The sequence below is a fragment of the Ambystoma mexicanum genome, chromosome 11 (genome assembly GCF_040938575.1).
Source record: "Ambystoma mexicanum isolate Mex_15411 chromosome 11, UKY_AmexF1_1, whole genome shotgun sequence".
NCBI classification, from domain to species: Eukaryota; Metazoa; Chordata; class Amphibia; order Caudata; family Ambystomatidae; genus Ambystoma; species Ambystoma mexicanum.
The window spans coordinates 37212189-37229973 of NC_090934.1; the positions used below are offsets into that span (position 1 = coordinate 37212189).

The window sequence follows — 17785 nt, forward strand, 5'->3', positions numbered from 1 at the left end:
GTGCCATCGGCTCATTACGAGACCGGCGGCCAGGAAGTCAGGTGCCGGTAAATTTGTAAATCCCCATTCCCATACAGTCCCATAGGACTCTATGGGAGTGGGGACACGGAAACACCGGCACCGTTGATAATGGTGCCAGTGTTTACGTGACAGCTTTGACTACCATGACTGCTGCGCCCTGCAGGGTCAGACCTGTCGGGCACAGCGGCTACGGCAGGGAAACACGTAGTTTGCTGGTCCGGAAACAAGGGTGCCGGTGAGCTTACCGTTACCTTTGTTTATGGACCAGCAAACTTGTCATGACACCTCATATCTTTTCCTGAATCTCTGGAAGACATTCCAGAATCCACTACAGGTTTTGGATTTCAAAACCTGATGATTCTTGGCAGATGGAGTCCTGAATACCTGGTTTCTTTGGGACATGGTAGTCCCTAACTAGTTGCTCTCAGGGCTTTGGTAATAGTTCAGGGCTGGTCCTGTCAGTCCTACTCTCAGGTGGACAGTGGGCTGGATGCAATGTTGGCACTGTGACTTTGTCACGGTATGCAGCTTGCTTTCATGAAATCTGAGCTGAATGGCCTTCTAAATATTCATTGAGAGGTCTGAGGTTTTCCCAGTTCTGCCGTCTGCAGAGTCCAACACTAGAGTCGTCCCAAAAAAGTGTTCCTATATCTGTCATTTCCAACGTTCACCTCTCCCCGCAACAACGCTGTAGGCCCCCAGCAACTTAAAACCACCATGGCCCAGTAAAAATAAATACAACAGCTGTGAGAATTTCAAAACAAGTTTATTTCTCAATTTCATTAAACTCTAGAAATCGTTTTCTACTCACACAAAAGTAAAAGGCTCAACAGAGGGCCCTCCCTGTGCAAGCCCAGTGCACCTTACATGGTAACATAGCATCGCAGTGCTGTTCCGCATTGTCATGGCTGTGCCTCCTCTGGTACCGTATTTGCTCAGGTTCTCTGTATATACACTTTCAGTGCCTGCTCTGGTGCTGTATTATCTCGGTCTCTCCTTGTACCCACTGCCTGTGCCTCCTCTGGTATCGTATTTTCTCAGGCTCTCCTTATATACACTTTCAGTGCCTGCACCGGTGCTGTATTATCTCAGTCTCTCCTTGTACACACTGCCTGTGCAGCCTCTGGTACAGCACTTGCTCAGGCTCACCTTATTTACAATTTCAGTGCCTGCACCAGTACAGTATTCCCAGACTATCCTCGTAGACCTGTACTGTGCCTGCTCTGGTGGTGTATGATTCCAGCCTCTCTGTGTACACATGTGCCTTGCTTGCCCTGGTCCTTATTAATCACGGGCTACCCTTGTACACTCTGCCTGTCCCTGCTCCATTACCTAATCACCCCATGCTCTCCTGCCCACGCCTGCTTTGATGGTAGGCACTTTTCACTGCCTATGCCAGCACAGGCCTATGGTGAGGCCTCAGGTGCAGGTACTGGACTCACCAAGCGCGCTTAGGTGTTGTGGCAGCCTCCCACGACTATGAGTGTTTCCCAGTGCCCAGGGTTCCACCATGTGTGGTGTGTTTGTGGGGAACAGTCAGGTAGCTGCCCTGTGCCCTCAGTGCGCGACTGTGGGACTGCCTGTTTCCCTTAATCTTCCCTTGTACTCCTACTTGGCTTCTGCAGGCATGTTTCAACACGAGATCTGGAGTTATTGAGTCCAAAGAATAGGGTGTCCTGGCAAGGCATTGTGGAAAGGGGCACCCCTCCACCCACTCTACAGCCTCTCAGTGGCACTTAGTTCAGTCATAGGTACGAGTGACCACGAAGACAGATTGTCACTCAGTAGGAGAAGCAGTGGAACGTCTCCCTCTTCAAAGTCTGAATTCCACAACAACAAAGATTCTTTTTGGAACAGCAAGAAAAAAACAGGGTTTGAAATGCGAGGTTTGCTGATTGGCTCTGGAATTGCCTCATGGAAAGGACTTGGACGGTGGTTCTGGTTTACAGGCTGTGAATGATGTCACCGTGCGGGAAGCTAACAGGCTCCATACAGAGGCGGCTTACGATCAGAAGCAGCCCTTGAGGGGTGTCCAGGAGGACGTATGGTATGTAAAGAGGATGGGTGCTCAATGCCAAGGAGAGTCATCCAGAGAACACAGGGGGTAGTTGCCCAGAAGAGCCTACAGTAGATACAGAGGGTTGGTGCCAATCCCAGTAAGAACCTACAGAAAGCAACAAGCCCAACTACTCAGAAACCAGTATCAGTGCAAACATCAAGGACGATCACTTGAGTAATTCCGCTTTGTAGGAACAGTTCTTGAAAGACTTTCCCAGATCCAAAGTTTTAGGGAGCTCTGGGTTCCTGATTACTGGCACACATGCTCTCTTCAAAGGGATAATGTGCGCCAACATCTGGTAGGGCTGCAACAGCTGTAAATGGATCTCCTACACTTAACCCACAAGAGTAGTCGCAGGATTATCACCCACACCCCAGATGTTCTTCCTATATGGAAGGGTTTCCAATTCGAAGGCCAGAGAGCATTGACGGTTCCAATTTTTAAGAGAGGTGATAAAGCTATGCCAGCTAATTATCGTCCAATCGCCCTAATAGACTCCTCTGCAAAACATTTCTCTAAATTAATATCGAAAGATCTGACTGCCTGGGTGGAGTCTAATAGGATACTTAGCCCTTTGCAAACAGCCTTTCGATAAGGGGTTGGGACTATCATGAGTGCGCTTACAATCTGTGCCTGCATTTCAGATGCTTACAATCTGTACCTGCATTTCAGATGCTTACACTCTGTGCCTGCGTTTCAGACACAGGCAGGAAACTTGGCAAATCACTCTATATTGCAGTCATCGATCTAGAGGCAGCTTTTGACAATATTGATATTAATAGACTTTAAAAAATTAACAATGTGGAAGATTGACAAGGGCCTTCTCGAAATGATTCAGTTACTGTGCACAGGAAATTCAGTCAAGAAGATTAGACTGAACAACCAGGGGGAAGAGTCCAGTGCTATTGGTGATAATAAAGGTGTGCAACAAGGGTGCACCTTAGTGCCTACACTCTTTAATCTCTGCCTGGAAGATAGATCTCTGGGAGGAAAGTCAATGCTGGAAGAGATGTGCACAACGCAGACGAGCTTGCTTTGATAGATTACATGCAGGCAGGGTTACAGAGAACACTGGAGGGGGTGGAAAGATACCCATGAGAAAACCAGCGAAAAATAAATCCCTCGAAATCTTTTATAATGACCTTTACTAAAACGCGTAAGATAAAACCTTTTGTTTGGAGACTGAATGACCAACCAGTTACCAGGGTAACTACTATAAGCTACTTAGGTCTGCCGATCTCTTCTAAATGCCTAGTCAATAATCAAACGGAGAAAACGAAGGAGAAGGTGCTGGCCTATATCTCTCTCATGAACTTTTTGAAGAGGAAATTGTGTTTGCTCTCTCTAGCACCACTCATTGAACTGTAGAAACTTAAAGTTACAGCGACCGGATTGAATGGATGTGAATTGATTTCTTTTAAAAATTGAATATTTCTAGACTCCCTGGAAGGTAAGATTTGGAGGGCAGTCCTGGGACTCTCTAAATCAACCCTGATTAGTGTATTTCATCTGGAGTTTGGCTTACCGTCATGGTGGGCACAGTATATGAAACCAAGTCTGACTCTGTTCTATAAGCTGTTATTGGCAGAGGAGACCAGTTGGGGTTTTACCTGAGCGAGGATTTAACAAACAGGCAGAAGTCGTGTCCTCTCTTGAAAAAGCGGCATCAACGCTGTATCTTTTTGAGGAGTTAACATTGCTTGAAATGTCAGAATCTGACTGTTAAGAAGAATAAGGTCAGACGATGTGATACGAGTACAGACTGAAGCTGCCTAGAGGCAAACCCATTCATTATCTGCCTCAGCCCATTCTAGGACTATACATACTTAAATTCCCTTCTCAAATATACAGGAGCTGGTATTTAAGTCCAGTACAGACTGAAGCTGCCTAGAGGCAAACCCATTCATTATCTGCCTCAGCCCATTCTAAGACTTTACATACTTAAATTCCCTTCTCAAATATACAGGAGCTGGTATTTAAGTCCAGTACAGACTGAAGCTGCCTAGAGGCAAACCCATTCATTATCTGCCTCAGCCCATTCTAAGACTATACATACTTAAATCCCCTTCTCAAATATACAGGAGCTGGTATTTAAGTCCAGTACAGACTGAAGCTGCCTAGAGGCAAACCCATTCATTATCTGCCTCAGCCCATTCTAAGACTATACATACTTAAATTCCCTTCTCAAATATACAGGAGCTGGTATTTAAGTCCAGTACAGACTGAAGCTGCTTAGAGGCAAACCCATTCATTATATGCCTAAGTCCATTCTAAGACTATACATACTTAAATTCCCTTCTCAAATATACAGGAGCTGGTATTTAAGTCCAGTACAGACTGAAGCTGCTTAGAGGCAAACCCATTCATTATATGCCTAAGTCCATTCTAAGACTATACATACTTAAATTCCCTTCTCAAATATACAGGAGCTGGTATTTAAGTCCAGTACAGACTGAAGCTGCCTAGAGGCAAACCCATTCATTATATGCCTAAGCCCATTCTAAGACTATACATACTTAAATTCCCTTCTCAAATATACAGGAGCTGGTATTTAAGTCCAGTACAGACTGAAGCTGCCTAGAGGCAAACCCATTCATTATATGCCTAAGTCCATTCTAAGACTATACATACTTAAATTCCCTTCTCAAATATACAGGAGCTGGTATTTAAACTTCTGGTTAAACGCTTTGCCTACAATGGAAGTCATTGGCCCAAAGCTGGAATTGTCAAGAACTTTGCGTGGTTCGGGCATGTTGCGACTCAGAGAAGGAATCATTATTTCACTTAGTGCTAAAGTGTCCAGCCTTTCTGGAAGAAAGGATTAGATTATTAGGCTCCTTTGTTCACTCCATGGAATTGGTCCTGACCGAGTTCTTATGGGATTGGCTTATGATGGCCAATGATCAGGCTTTGATACTCACACTGAGAAAATTACTGGAAATCATCTTTGCAAAATTGAACCTAATTGTACAGCAGTGGAGGATGAGTGGACTGCAATCGGGGACTAAGGTGACAGGAGTGTTTGGCAAAGCGTTCCCTGATTTTCCTTCCTTTTGGGCGTGTTATTGAGTTTATTCTGTTTTTTTTTTAACTGTATTGTGTATAAGGAAATTAGTGTGAAAAGTTCCTATGTAAAATGGAAAACACGTTTTCTTAAATAAAAACAAATCTAAAAAAAAGAATCATTTTTGTACCCAAGAACATGTGGGTTACCCATTATACAGGCCTGTCACCCTAGTTAGGGTTTTCTATTATATTCACATGTTTATTGGATTTACTATAGTACAACAATACATACAAGTTTACAAAAACATGGGCCTGGTCTGTCCAGTTTTTACATTAGCTCCAAGAACCTCCCCCATATTACATCATACAAATTCAATTTTTTTCCTTTTGCTCAATATTACCCTCTCCATTTGAGACATTTCGCATAAATCATCAATCCAAGCAGACCTGCTAGGCACTGCAACGTTTTTCCAATCTCTCAAAATATTCTTTTTTTGCAGAGAGTGCCGCTCTTAAAAAAAACAAAAAAAAAAACAGCACCTCTGTGGATAGCTCAGATCTTCCAATCTTCAATCTTCCCTCAATATTATAATCTGAAAGTCAACATCCATATCCGTTCATAAAATCTGATTCATTGTTCTTCTGACTTCCAATCAAAATGATCTCACCTAGTCTGTGGTTGATGAGAAGGCAGGTTGGAGAACTTGAGGGCACATGTTGTGCAGAAGGCTACTGATTGGGAAGTGAAACAGGGAATGTGGCTTTCCTTGGAATGTAGCATCCTGCTCCTAGTATTCCTGTGCCTTGCATCACACCTGCGAACCTGATCTGTTATTTTTGGGAAGTCCCTCCGACAACCAGGACACTGGACACAATCAGCTTGGTTTGGTTTCCCTGGTATGTCTTTCATCGTGAAGAATGCCCAGTACTAGCCTGGCAGCAGCCTGGCAGCGGCTGCTGAAGCAGGTGCTGGAGGGGACTGACATCACAACTCTCTGTCTGGGTGGCCAGTGCAGGCCCAGTACTCATGTGAAGTGTTCCAGTGGATCCTTGGCGCTGGCCTAACTGTGACGGTGTACGAGAGGTCAAAGACTGCTCTTGGACACAGGCAAATTGAGGTCCCTCTAAGCCTACACTGACCAACTTTTAAGACCCAGACCTACGTTAAAGCTTTCCTCAACCAAGTTCCTCAAGAACATTGCGCTCTGAAAGTGCAGCCAAGTATTTGAAGGCGGGCCAGTGCGCAGCACCTATACAGTCGATGCGTTCCATTCGCCAGCCTTACATAGCATAAACGATGCTCGGGCACGGCCTTGATGCTGTACTTCGTCACCTTGATCCTGAGGGGGCCGAGCACATCATTATCTACCAGACCTTTAACCTCGTTGTGGGTCGTTCTGCGGATCCTATGGAGTAGTACACTTTTACTGCCATGGTTACCGATCAGTGTTTCTCTACACTCGGTCAGGTGGAGGTGGGGACAGACTTCAGAAGCCCACCATCAGTTCTGGCTCTGCCTGGCCCATGCATTGACACCAGCATGAATGTTCATGATGGCAGCAACGCAATGCATGTATATGGAATCTGCCTAAGATGACCATCTGGTAAAAGCAGACGGTGAAATAGGAATCGGCTGGAAGTGTGACGTGTGACCTGCACACAGGGGACCGTTTGCACTGAGGCTCAGTGCAACTTGTGTGTCCAAGTAAAACGACCCCAGGTGGAGGCGTCACTGACTAATGAGCATCGCCCAAGCGAGGACCTTTGCGGAACCTCCACTGTGAGGAAGGCCCTGCAGAAGAGCTGCGCGCTTTTGGAAGGACCAGACTAAGCAACGAGTTCTCTGAAACGGCATTATCAAACACATTGGTTAGGCAGAGCGTTGAAAGGTTGGCAGGGCTGGGTCAAAGTCAGAGGTCAGGCTCACATCTGAGCCTGTAGGACTTGGATTTATTCACATGGTATCTCCGTCCGGCGCTGCACCGAGAGCGCTGTGGCAGTCATATAGGTTGTATAGTAGGTAAGGAGGTTAAGACTGTACAGTCAGTCCCTCGTCAGGCTACAGCAAGTACTATGGTCAATGGGTGGGATAGAGTCAGTCACATGTGAAGCAGATGCCTCTGCCTAGGCGGTCAGGTAGCCCTGCCAGACTTGTCTCTGTAAGGCCATCAGAATGATATCAGAGTCAGTCACATGGCAAGCTGATGTCTCTGGTTGAGCGGCCGGGTAGCCCTGCCAGACTCGTCTCTGTAAGGCCATCAGAATGATATCAGAGTCAGTCACATGGCAAGCTGATGTCTCTGGTTGAGCGGCCGGGTAGCCCTGCCAGATTCGTCTCTGTAAGGCCATCAGAATGATCTCAGAGTCAGTCACGTGCAGGCTGATGTCTCTGGTTGAGCGGCCGGGTAGCCCTGCCAGACTCGTCTCTGTAAGGCCATCAGAATGATCTCAGAGTCAGTCACGTGCAGGCTGATGTCTCTGGTTGAGCGGCCGGGTAGCCCTGCCAGACTCGTCTCTGTAAGGCCATCAGAATGATATCAGAGTCAGTCACATGGCAAGCTGATGTCTCTGGTTGAGCGGCCGGGTAGCCCTGCCAGACTCGTCTCTGTAAGGCCATCAGAATGATCTCAGAGTCAGTCACGTGCAGGCTGATGTCTCTGGTTGAGCGGCCGGGTAGCCCTGCCAGACTCGTCTCTGTAAGGCCATCAGAATGATATCAGAGTCAGTCACATGGCAAGCTGATGTCTCTGGTTGAGCGGCCGGGTAGCCCTGCCAGACTCGTCTCTGTAAGGCCATCAGAATGATCTCAGAGTCAGTCACGTGCAGGCTGATGTCTCTGGTTGAGCGGCCGGGTAGCCCTGCCAGACTCGTCTCTGTAAGGCCATCAGAATGATCTCAGAGTCAGTCACGTGCAGGCTGATGTCTCTGGTTGAGCGGCCGGGTAGCCCTGCCAGACTCGTCTCTGTAAGGCCATCAGAATGATATCAGAGTCAGTCACATGGCAAGCTGATGTCTCTGGTTGAGCGGCCGGGTAGCCCTGCCAGACTCGTCTCTGTAAGGCCATCAGAATGATCTCAGAGTCAGTCACGTGCAGGCTGATGTCTCTGGTTGAGCGGCCGGGTAGCCCTGCCAGACTCGTCTCTGTAAGGCCATCAGAATGATCTCAGAGTCAGTCACGTGCAGGCTGATGCCGGAAATGACATGGACTCCTCCATTTGGCGGCATAAGCCAATCCGCGTTAAATTTTTCTCATTCACATGTATACACATTTCTGGTACGCCCACGTGAGGCGTAGGCAAAGTAGGGCCTGAACGGGCAAGGCCAACCCAAAATCTGTAAATGCCCACTCAGCAGCGCTGTGTGGGCATTAACAGATGTTAATGTCATTGCGGTGGGCCCAACTGGATTAGCTTCGTGCCCCCTTTGTAAGACAATTATGGCTATGCCCCGCCCACCACGCATGCATGTTTCACAGCTCCAGGCTCTGCAGGGGGGGGGGGTTGCCTAGATATTTTCAGGCTCCTCCAGCCCCCCACCCTACTCTTGCAGCACCTGCCTCCTCCACATTTAGTTTCCACCTTTGCTGCTACCCTGGATCCCTGGCCTGGTTCTAACCCAGCACAGTCTCAATTCTGTTCCTATTTCTAGTGCAAAACACACATGTTGCTATTGGTTAAAATCCTGCCCACTTCACATACACGTTAAAAAGAGCATCTTCATTGTACGCCCAGCTGGGCCTTCTCAATGGTTGGCGAAGCAGGACAGACTAGAATGTCCTTAGGCTGGGATTTCAAACACCGCCCATGCCCCTTCCAGGGGACACTGCACCCCGATTCTTCTCCACTGGACGGTCACTATCGATATATGGCAAATGCCGCCTGTGTCCAGGTGGTCCACTGGTCACGAGAGCTAGGCCGGAGGAGACTTCTGAGGGTCCGAATTTTCGGAAAGATGCAGTTTCTGTCTGAGCCTGTTAAGGAAAAAGAGCTTAAACCCCACAGTGACAGGCGTGCATGAGTGGTGGGGGGAATGCCTGCGCTCCTGCCCCATTGGATAAGAAAGAAGCCCACTGTGACAGGCGTGCATGAGTGGTGGGGAGATGCCCACACTCCTGCTCCATGGGATAAGAAAGAAGCCCACTGTGACAGGCGTGCATGAGTGGTAGGAAGAAGCCCACTGTGACAGGCGTGCATGAGTGGTGGGGGGGAATGCCTGCGCTCCTGCCCCATTGGATAAGAAAGAAGCCCACTGTGACAGGCGTGCATGAGTGGTGGAGAGATGCCCGTGCTCCTGCCCCATTGGATAAGAAAGAAGCCCACTGTGACAGGCGTGCATGAGTGGTTGGAAGAAGCTCACTGTGACAGGCGTGCATGAGTGGTGGAGAGATGCCCGTGCTCCTGCCCCATTGGATAAGGAAGAAGCCCACTGTGACAGGCGTGCATGAGTGGTTGGAAGAAGCCCACTGTGACAGGCGTGCATGAGTGGTTGGAAGAAGCCAACTGTGACAGGCGTGCATGAGTGGTTGGAAGAAGCCCACTGTGACAGGCGTGCATGAGTGGTGGAGAGATGTCCGTGCTCCTGCCCCATTGGATAAGAAAGAAGCCCACTGTGACAGGCGTGCATGAGTGGTGGGGAGTTGCCCGCGCTCCTGCTCCGTTGGATAAGAAAGAAGCCCATTGTGACAGGCGTGTCTGAGTGGTGGAGAGATATCCGCGCTCCTGCCCCATTGGAGAAGAAAGAGGCCCACTGTGACAGGCATGCATGAGTGGTGGGGATAAGCCCACTGTGACAGGCATGCCCGAGTGGTGGGGAGATGCCTGCGCTCCTGCCCCATTGGATAAGAAAGAAGCCCACTGTGACAGGCGTGCATGAGTGGTGGGGAGATGCCCACACTCCTGCTCCATGCGATAAGAAAGAAGCCCACTGTGACAGGCGTGCATGAGTGGTAGGAAGAAGCCCACTGTGACAGGCGTGCATGAGTGGTGGAGAGATGCTCGTGCTCCTGCCCTATTGGATAAGAAAGAAGCCCATTGTGAAAGGCGTGCATGAGTGGTGGGGAGATGCCCGCGCTCCTGCCCCATTGGATAAGAAAGAAGCCCACTGTGACAGGCGTGCATGAGTGGTGGGGAGATGCCCGCACTCCTGCCCAATTGGATAAGAAAGAAGCCCACTGTGACAGGCGTGCATGAGTGGTGGGGAGATGCCCGCGCTCCTGCCCAATTGGATAAGAAAGAAGCCCACTGTGACAGGCGTGCATGAGTGCTGGGGAGATGCCCGCGCTCCTGCTCCATTGGATAAGAAAGAAGCCCACTGTGACAGGCGTGCATGAGTGGTGGGAAGAAGCCCACTGTGACAGGCGTGCATGAGTGTTGGGGAGATGCCCGCGCTCCTGCTCCATTGGATAAGAAAGAAGCCCACTGTGACAGGCGTGCATGAGTGGTGGGGAGAAGCCCACTGTGAAAGGCGTGCATGAGTGGTGGGGAGATGCCCGCGCTCCTGCCCCATTGGATAAGAAAGAAGCCCACTGTGACAGGCGTGCATGAGTGGTGGGGAGATGCCCGCGCTCCTGCCCAATTGGATAAGAAAGAAGCCTACTGTGACAGGCGTGCATGAGTGGTGTGGAGATGCCTGCGCCTCATGGCCCATTGGATAAGAAAGAAGCCCACTGTGACAGGCGTGCATGAGTGGTGGAGAGATGTCCGTACTCCTGCCCCATTGGATAAGAAAGAAGCCCACTGTGACAGTCGTGCCTGAGTGGTGGGAAGAAGCCCACTGTGACAGGCATGCATGAGTGGTGGAGAGATGCCCGTGCTCCTGCCCCACTGGATAAGAAAGAAGCCCACTGTGACAGGCGTGCATGAGTGGTAGGAAGAAGCCCACTGTGACAGGCGTGCATGAGTGGTGGAGAGATGTCCGTGCTCCTGCCCCATTGGATAAGAAAGAAGCCCATTGTGAAAGGCGTGCATGAGTGGTGGGGAGATGCCCGCGCTCCTGCCCAATTGGATAAGAAAGAAGCCCACTGTGACAGGCGTGCATGAGTGGTGGGGAGATGCCCGTGCTCCTGCGCCATTGGATAAGAAAGAATGCCACTGTGAGAGGCGTGCCTGAGTGGTGGAGAGATGTCCGTGCTCCTGCCTCATTGGATAAGAAAGAAGTCCACTGTGACAGGCGTGCATGAGTGGTGGGGAGATGCCCGCGCTCCTGCCCCATTGGATAAGAAAGAAGCCCACTGTGACAGGCGTGCATGAGTGGTGGGGAGATGCCCGTGCTCCTGCCCCATTGGATAAGAAAGAAGCCCACTGTGACAGGCGTGCATGAGTGGTGGGGAGATGCCCGCGCTCCTGCCCCTATTGGATAAGAAAGAAGCCCACTGTGACAGGCGTGCCCGAGTGGTGGGAAGAAGCCCACTGTGACAGGCGTGCCTGAGTGGTGGGAAGAAGCCCACTGTGACAGGCGTGCATGAGTGGCGGAGAGATGTCCGTGCTCCTGCCCCATTGGATAAGAAAGAAGCCCACTGTGACAGGCGTGCATGAGTGGTGGGGAGTTGCCCGCACTCCTGCTCCATTGGATAAGAAAGAAGCCCACTGTGACAGGCGTGCATGAGTGGTAGGAAGAAGCCCGCTGTGACAGGCGTGCATGAGTGGTGGAGAGATGCCCGTGCTCCTGCTCCTTCGGATAAGAAAGAATCCCACTGTGACAGGCGTGCATGAGAGCTGGGGAGATGCCCGCGCTCCTGCTCCATTGGATAAGAAAGAATCCCACTGTGACAGGCGTGCATGAGTGGTGGGGAGATGCCCGCGCTCCTGCCCCATTGGATAAGAAAGAAGCCCACTGTGACAGGCGTGCATGAGTGGTTGGAAGAATCCCACTGTGACAGGCGTGCATGAGTGGTTGGAAGAAGCCCACTGTGACAGGCGTGCATGAGTGGTGGAGAGATGCCCGTGCTCCTGCCCCATTGGATAAGAAAGAAGCCCACTGTGACAGGCGTGCATGAGTGGTGGAGAGATGCCCGTGCTCCTGTCCCATTGGATAAGAAAGAAGCCCACTGTGACAGGCGTGCATGAGTGGTTGGAAGAAGCTCACTGTGACAGGCGTGCATGAGTGGTGGAGAGATGCCCGTGCTCCTGCCCCATTGGATAAGGAAGAAGCCCACTGTGACAGGCGTGCATGAGTGGTTGGAAGAAGCCCACTGTGACAGGCGTGCATGAGTGGTTGGAAGAAGCCCACTGTGACAGGCGTGCATGAGTGGTTGGAAGAAGCCCACTGTGACAGGCGTGCATGAGTGGTGGAGAGATGTCCGTGCTCCTGCCCCATTGGATAAGAAAGAAGCCCACTGTGACAGGCGTGCATGAGTGGTGGGGAGTTGCCCGCGCTCCTGCTCCGTTGGATAAGAAAGAAGCCCATTGTGACAGGCGTGCATGAGTGGTGGAGAGATGTCCGTGCTCCTGCCCCATTGGATAAGAAAGAAGCCCATTGTGACAGGCGTGCATGAGTGGTGGGGAGATGCCCGCGCTCCTGCCCCATTGGATAAGAAAGAAGCCCACTGTGACAGGCGTGCATGAGTGGTTGGAAGAAGCCCACTGTGACAGGCGTGCATGAGTGGTTGGAAGAAGCCCACTGTGACAGGCGTGCATGAGTGGTGGAGAGATGCCCGTGCTCCTGCCCCATTGGATAAGAAAGAAGCCCACTGTGACAGGCGTGCATGAGTGGTGGAGAGATGCCCGTGCTCCTGCCCCATTGGATAAGAAAGAAGCCCACTGTGACAGGCGTGCATGAGTGGTTGGAAGAAGCTCACTGTGACAGGCGTGCATGAGTGGTGGAGAGATGCCCGTGCTCCTGCCCCATTGGATAAGAAAGAAGCCCACTGTGACAGGCGTGCATGAGTGGTTGGAAGAAGCCCACTGTGACAGGCGTGCATGAGTGGTGGGAAGAAGCCCACTGTGAAAGGCGTGCATAAGTGGTGGAGAGATGCCAGCGCTCCTGCCCCATTGGATAAGAAAGAAGCCCAATGTGACAGGCGTGCATGAGTGGTGGGGAGATGCCCACACTCCTGCCCCATTGGATAAGAAAGAAGCCCAATGTGACAGGCGTGCATGAGTGGTGGGGAGATGCCCACACTCCTGCTCCATTGGATAAGAAAGAAGCCCACTGTGACAGGCGTGCATGAGTGGCGGAGAGATGTCCGTGCTCCTGCCCCATTGGATAAGAAAGAAGCCCACTGTGACAGGCGTGCATGAGTGGTGGGGAGTTGCCCGCGCTCCTGCTCCGTTGGATAAGAAAGAAGCCCATTGTGACAGGCGTGCATGAGTGGTGGAGAGATGTCCGTGCTCCTGCCCCATTGGATAAGAAAGAAGCCCATTGTGAAAGGCCTGCATGAGTGGTGGGGAGATGCCCGCGCTCCTGCCCAATTGGATAAGAAAGAAGCCCACTGTGACAGGCGTGCATGAGTGGTGGGGAGATGCCTGTGCTCCTGCCCCATTGGATAAGAAAGAATGCCACTGTGAGAGGCGTGCCTGAGTGGTGGAGAGATGTCCGTGCTCCTGCCTCATTGGATAAGAAAGAAGTCCATTGTGACAGGCGTGCATGAGTGGTGGGGAGATGCCAGCGCTCCTGCCCCATTGAATAAGAAAGAAGCCCACTGTGACAGGCGTGCATGAGTAGTGGGGAGATGCCCGCGCTCCTTCCCCTATTGGATAAGAAAGAAGCCCACTGTGACAGGCGTGCCCGAGTGGTGGGAAGAAGCCCACTGTGACAGGCGTGCCTGAGTGGTGGGAAGAAGCCCACTGTGACAGGCGTGCATGAGTCGCGGAGAGATGTCCGTGCTCCTGCCCCATTGGATAAGAAAGAAGCCTACTGTGGCAGGCGTGCATGAGTGGTGGGGAGTTGCCCGCGCTCCTGCTCCATTGGATAAGAAAGAAGCCCACTGTGACAGGCGTGCATGAGTGGTAGGAAGAAGCCCGCTGTGACAGGCGTGCATGAGTGGTGGAGAGATGCCCGTGCTCCTGCTCCATTGGATAAGAAAGAATCCCACTGTGACAGGCGTGCATGAGAGCTGGGGAGATGCCCGCGCTCCTGCTCCATTGGATAAGAAAGAATCCCACTGTGACAGGCGTGCATGAGTGGTGGGGAGATGCCCGCGCTCCTGCCCCATTGGATAAGAAAGAAGCCCACTGTGACAGGCGTGCATGAGTGGTTGGAAGAAGCCCACTGTGACAGGCGTGCATGAGTGGTTGGAAGAAGCCCACTGTGACAGGCGTGCATGAGTGGTGGAGAGATGCCCGTGCTCCTGCCCCATTGGATAAGAAAGAAGCCCACTGTGACAGGCGTGCATGAGTGGTGGAGAGATGCCCGTGCTCCTGCCCCATTGGATAAGAAAGAAGCCCACTGTGACAGGCGTGCATGAGTGGTGGAGAGATGCCCGTGCTCCTGATCCATTGGATAAGAAAGAAGCCCAATGTGACAGGCGTGCATGAGTGGTGGAGAGATGCCCGTGCTCCTGATCCATTGGATAAGAAAGAAGCCCAATGTGACAGGCGTGCATGAGTGGTGGGGAGATGCCCACACTCCTGCCCCATTGGATAAGAAAGAAGCCCAATGTGACAGGCGTGCATGAGTGGTGGGGAGATGCCCACACTCCTGCTCCATTGGATAAGAAAGAAGCCCACTGTGACAGGCGTGCATGAGTGGCGGAGAGATGTCCGTGCTCCTGCCCCATTGGATAAGAAAGAAGCCCACTGTGACAGGCGTGCATGAGTGGTGGGGAGTTGCCCGCGCTCCTGCTCCGTTGGATAAGAAAGAAGCCCATTGTGACAGGCGTGCATGAGTGGTGGAGAGATGCCCGTGCTCCTGATCCATTGGATAAGAAAGAAGCCCAATGTGACAGGCGTGCATGAGTGGTGGGGAGATGCCCACACTCCTGCCCCATTGGATAAGAAAGAAGCCCAATGTGACAGGCGTGCATGAGTGGTGGGGAGATGCCCACACTCCTGCTCCATTGGATAAGAAAGAAGCCCACTGTGACAGGCGTGCATGAGTGGCGGAGAGATGTCCGTGCTCCTGCCCCATTGGATAAGAAAGAAGCCCACTGTGACAGGCGTGCATGAGTGGTGGGGAGTTGCCCGCGCTCCTGCTCCGTTGGATAAGAAAGAAGCCCATTGTGACAGGCGTGCATGAGTGGTGGAGAGATGTCCGTGCTCCTGCCCCATTGGATAAGAAAGAAGCCCATTGTGAAAGGCCTGCATGAGTGGTGGGGAGATGCCCGCGCTCCTGCCCAATTGGATAAGAAAGAAGCCCACTGTGACAGGCGTGCATGAGTGGTGGGGAGATGCCTGTGCTCCTGCCCCATTGGATAAGAAAGAATGCCACTGTGAGAGGCGTGCCTGAGTGGTGGAGAGATGTCCGTGCTCCTGCCTCATTGGATAAGAAAGAAGTCCATTGTGACAGGCGTGCATGAGTGGTGGGGAGATGCCAGCGCTCCTGCCCCATTGAATAAGAAAGAAGCCCACTGTGACAGGCGTGCATGAGTAGTGGGGAGATGCCCGCGCTCCTGCCCCTATTGGATAAGAAAGAAGCCCACTGTGACAGGCGTGCCCGAGTGGTGGGAAGAAGCCCACTGTGACAGGCGTGCCTGAGTGGTGGGAAGAAGCCCACTGTGACAGGCGTGCATGAGTCGCGGAGAGATGTCCGTGCTCCTGCCCCATTGGATAAGAAAGAAGCCTACTGTGGCAGGCGTGCATGAGTGGTGGGGAGTTGCCCGCGCTCCTGCTCCATAGGATAAGAAAGAAGCCCACTGTGACAGGCGTGCATGAGTGGTAGGAAGAAGCCCGCTGTGACAGGCGTGCATGAGTGGTGGAGAGATGCCCGTGCTCCTGCTCCATTGGATAAGAAAGAATCCCACTGTGACAGGCGTGCATGAGAGCTGGGGAGATGCCCGCGCTCCTGCTCCATTGGATAAGAAAGAATCCCACTGTGACAGGCGTGCATGAGTGGTGGGGAGATGCCCGCGCTCCTGCCCCATTGGATAAGAAAGAAGCCCACTGTGACAGGCGTGCATGAGTGGTTGGAAGAAGCCCACTGTGACAGGCGTGCATGAGTGGTTGGAAGAAGCCCACTGTGACAGGCGTGCATGAGTGGTGGAGAGATGCCCGTGCTCCTGCCCCATTGGATAAGAAAGAAGCCCACTGTGACAGGCGTGCATGAGTGGTGGAGAGATGCCCGTGCTCCTGCCCCATTGGATAAGAAAGAAGCCCACTGTGACAGGCGTGCATGAGTGGTGGAGAGATGCCCGTGCTCCTGATCCATTGGATAAGAAAGAAGCCCACTGTGACAGGCGTGCATGAGTGGTTGGAAGAAGCTCACTGTGACAGGCGTGCATGAGTGGTGGAGAGATGCCCGTGCTCCTGCCCCATCGGATAAGAAAGAAGCCCACTGTGACAGGCGTGCATGAGTGGTTGGAAGAAGCCCACTGTGACAGGCGTGCATGAGTGGTTGGAAGAAGCCCACTGTGACAGGCGTGCATGAGTGGTTGGAAGAAGCCCACTGTGACAGGCGTGCACGAGTGGTGGAGAGATGCCTGTGCTCCTGCCCCATTGGATAAGAAAGAAGCCCACTGTGACAGGCATGCATGAGTGGTGGAGAGATGCCCTTGCTCCTGCCCCATTGGATAAGAAAGAAGCCCACTGTGACAGGCGTGCATGAGTGGTGGAGAGATGCCCGTGCTCCTGCCCCATTGGATAAGAAAGAAGCCCACTGTGACAGGCGTGCATGAGTGGTTGGAAGAAGCCCACTGTGACAGGCGTGCATGAGTGGTGGAGAGATGCCCGTGCTCCTGCCCCATTGGATAAGAAAGAAGCCCACTGTGACAGGCGTGCATGAGTGGTGGGAAGAAGCCCACTGTGAAAGGCGTGCATGAGTGGTGGAGAGATGTCCGTGATCCTGTCTCATTGGATAAGAAAGAAGTCCATTGTGACAGGCGTGCATGATTGGTGGGGAGATGCCCGCGCTCCTGCCCAATTGGATAAGAAAGAAGCCTACTGTGACAGGCGTGCATGAGTGGTGGGGAGATGCCCGCACTCTTGCCCAATTGGATAAGAACGAAGCCCACTGCGACAGGCGTGCATGAGTGGTGGGGAGATGCCCGCACTCCTGCCCCATTGGATAAGAAAGAAGCCCACTGTGACAGGCGTGCATGAGTGGTGGGGAGATGCCCGCACTCCTGCCCCATTGGATAAGAACGAAGCCCACTGCGACAGGCGTGCATGAGTGGTGGGGAGATGCCCGCACTCCTGCCCCATTGGATAAGAAAGAATCCCACTGTGACCGGCGTGCCGGAGTGGTGGGAGGAAAAGCCCACTGTGACAGGCGTGAATGAGTGGTGGAGAGATGTCTGTGCTCCTGCCCCATTGGATAAGAAAGAAGCCCATTGTGACAGGCGTGCATGAGTGGTGGGAAGAAGCCCACTGTGACAGGTGTGCATGAGTGGTGGGGAGATGCCCGTGCTCCTGCCCCATTGGATATGATATGATAGTTTATTTATATAGCGCCTATACACAATGTGCTTCAAAGTGCTTCAAGGCAAGGAAGGGAACAAGGGAAAATACAACGACATTCTTACAGGCCATGAACAGTAAGGACGTGAAATTAACTATCGTACTCTGCCTGACGACATTTCAGATAGTGCAAGAGCTAAGACATAGATAA

At 51.9% G+C, this 17785-nt stretch overlaps 1 protein-coding gene across 2 annotated transcripts in view; it reads right to left on the minus strand.

Annotated features, from left to right (window-relative positions):
- Positions 1-768: 768 nt before the first annotated feature.
- Positions 769-17785, minus strand: part of CCDC28B (coiled-coil domain containing 28B) — an 80080-nt gene continuing 63063 nt past the window's right edge. Inside the window, exons 6-7 of one of the 2 annotated variants that reach the window (XR_011279567.1) lie at positions 987-9050; positions 769-935 (exon numbers count right to left, since the gene is read on the minus strand). Coding sequence is in view for 1 of the 2 variants with exons in the window: in XM_069622488.1 (XP_069478589.1) it covers positions 8996-9050 (55 nt within the window). In the remaining variant the exon portion in view is untranslated. Of the gene's footprint in view, positions 9051-17785 lie in introns of both variants that reach the window. The other variant, XM_069622488.1, reaches the window with a different exon arrangement.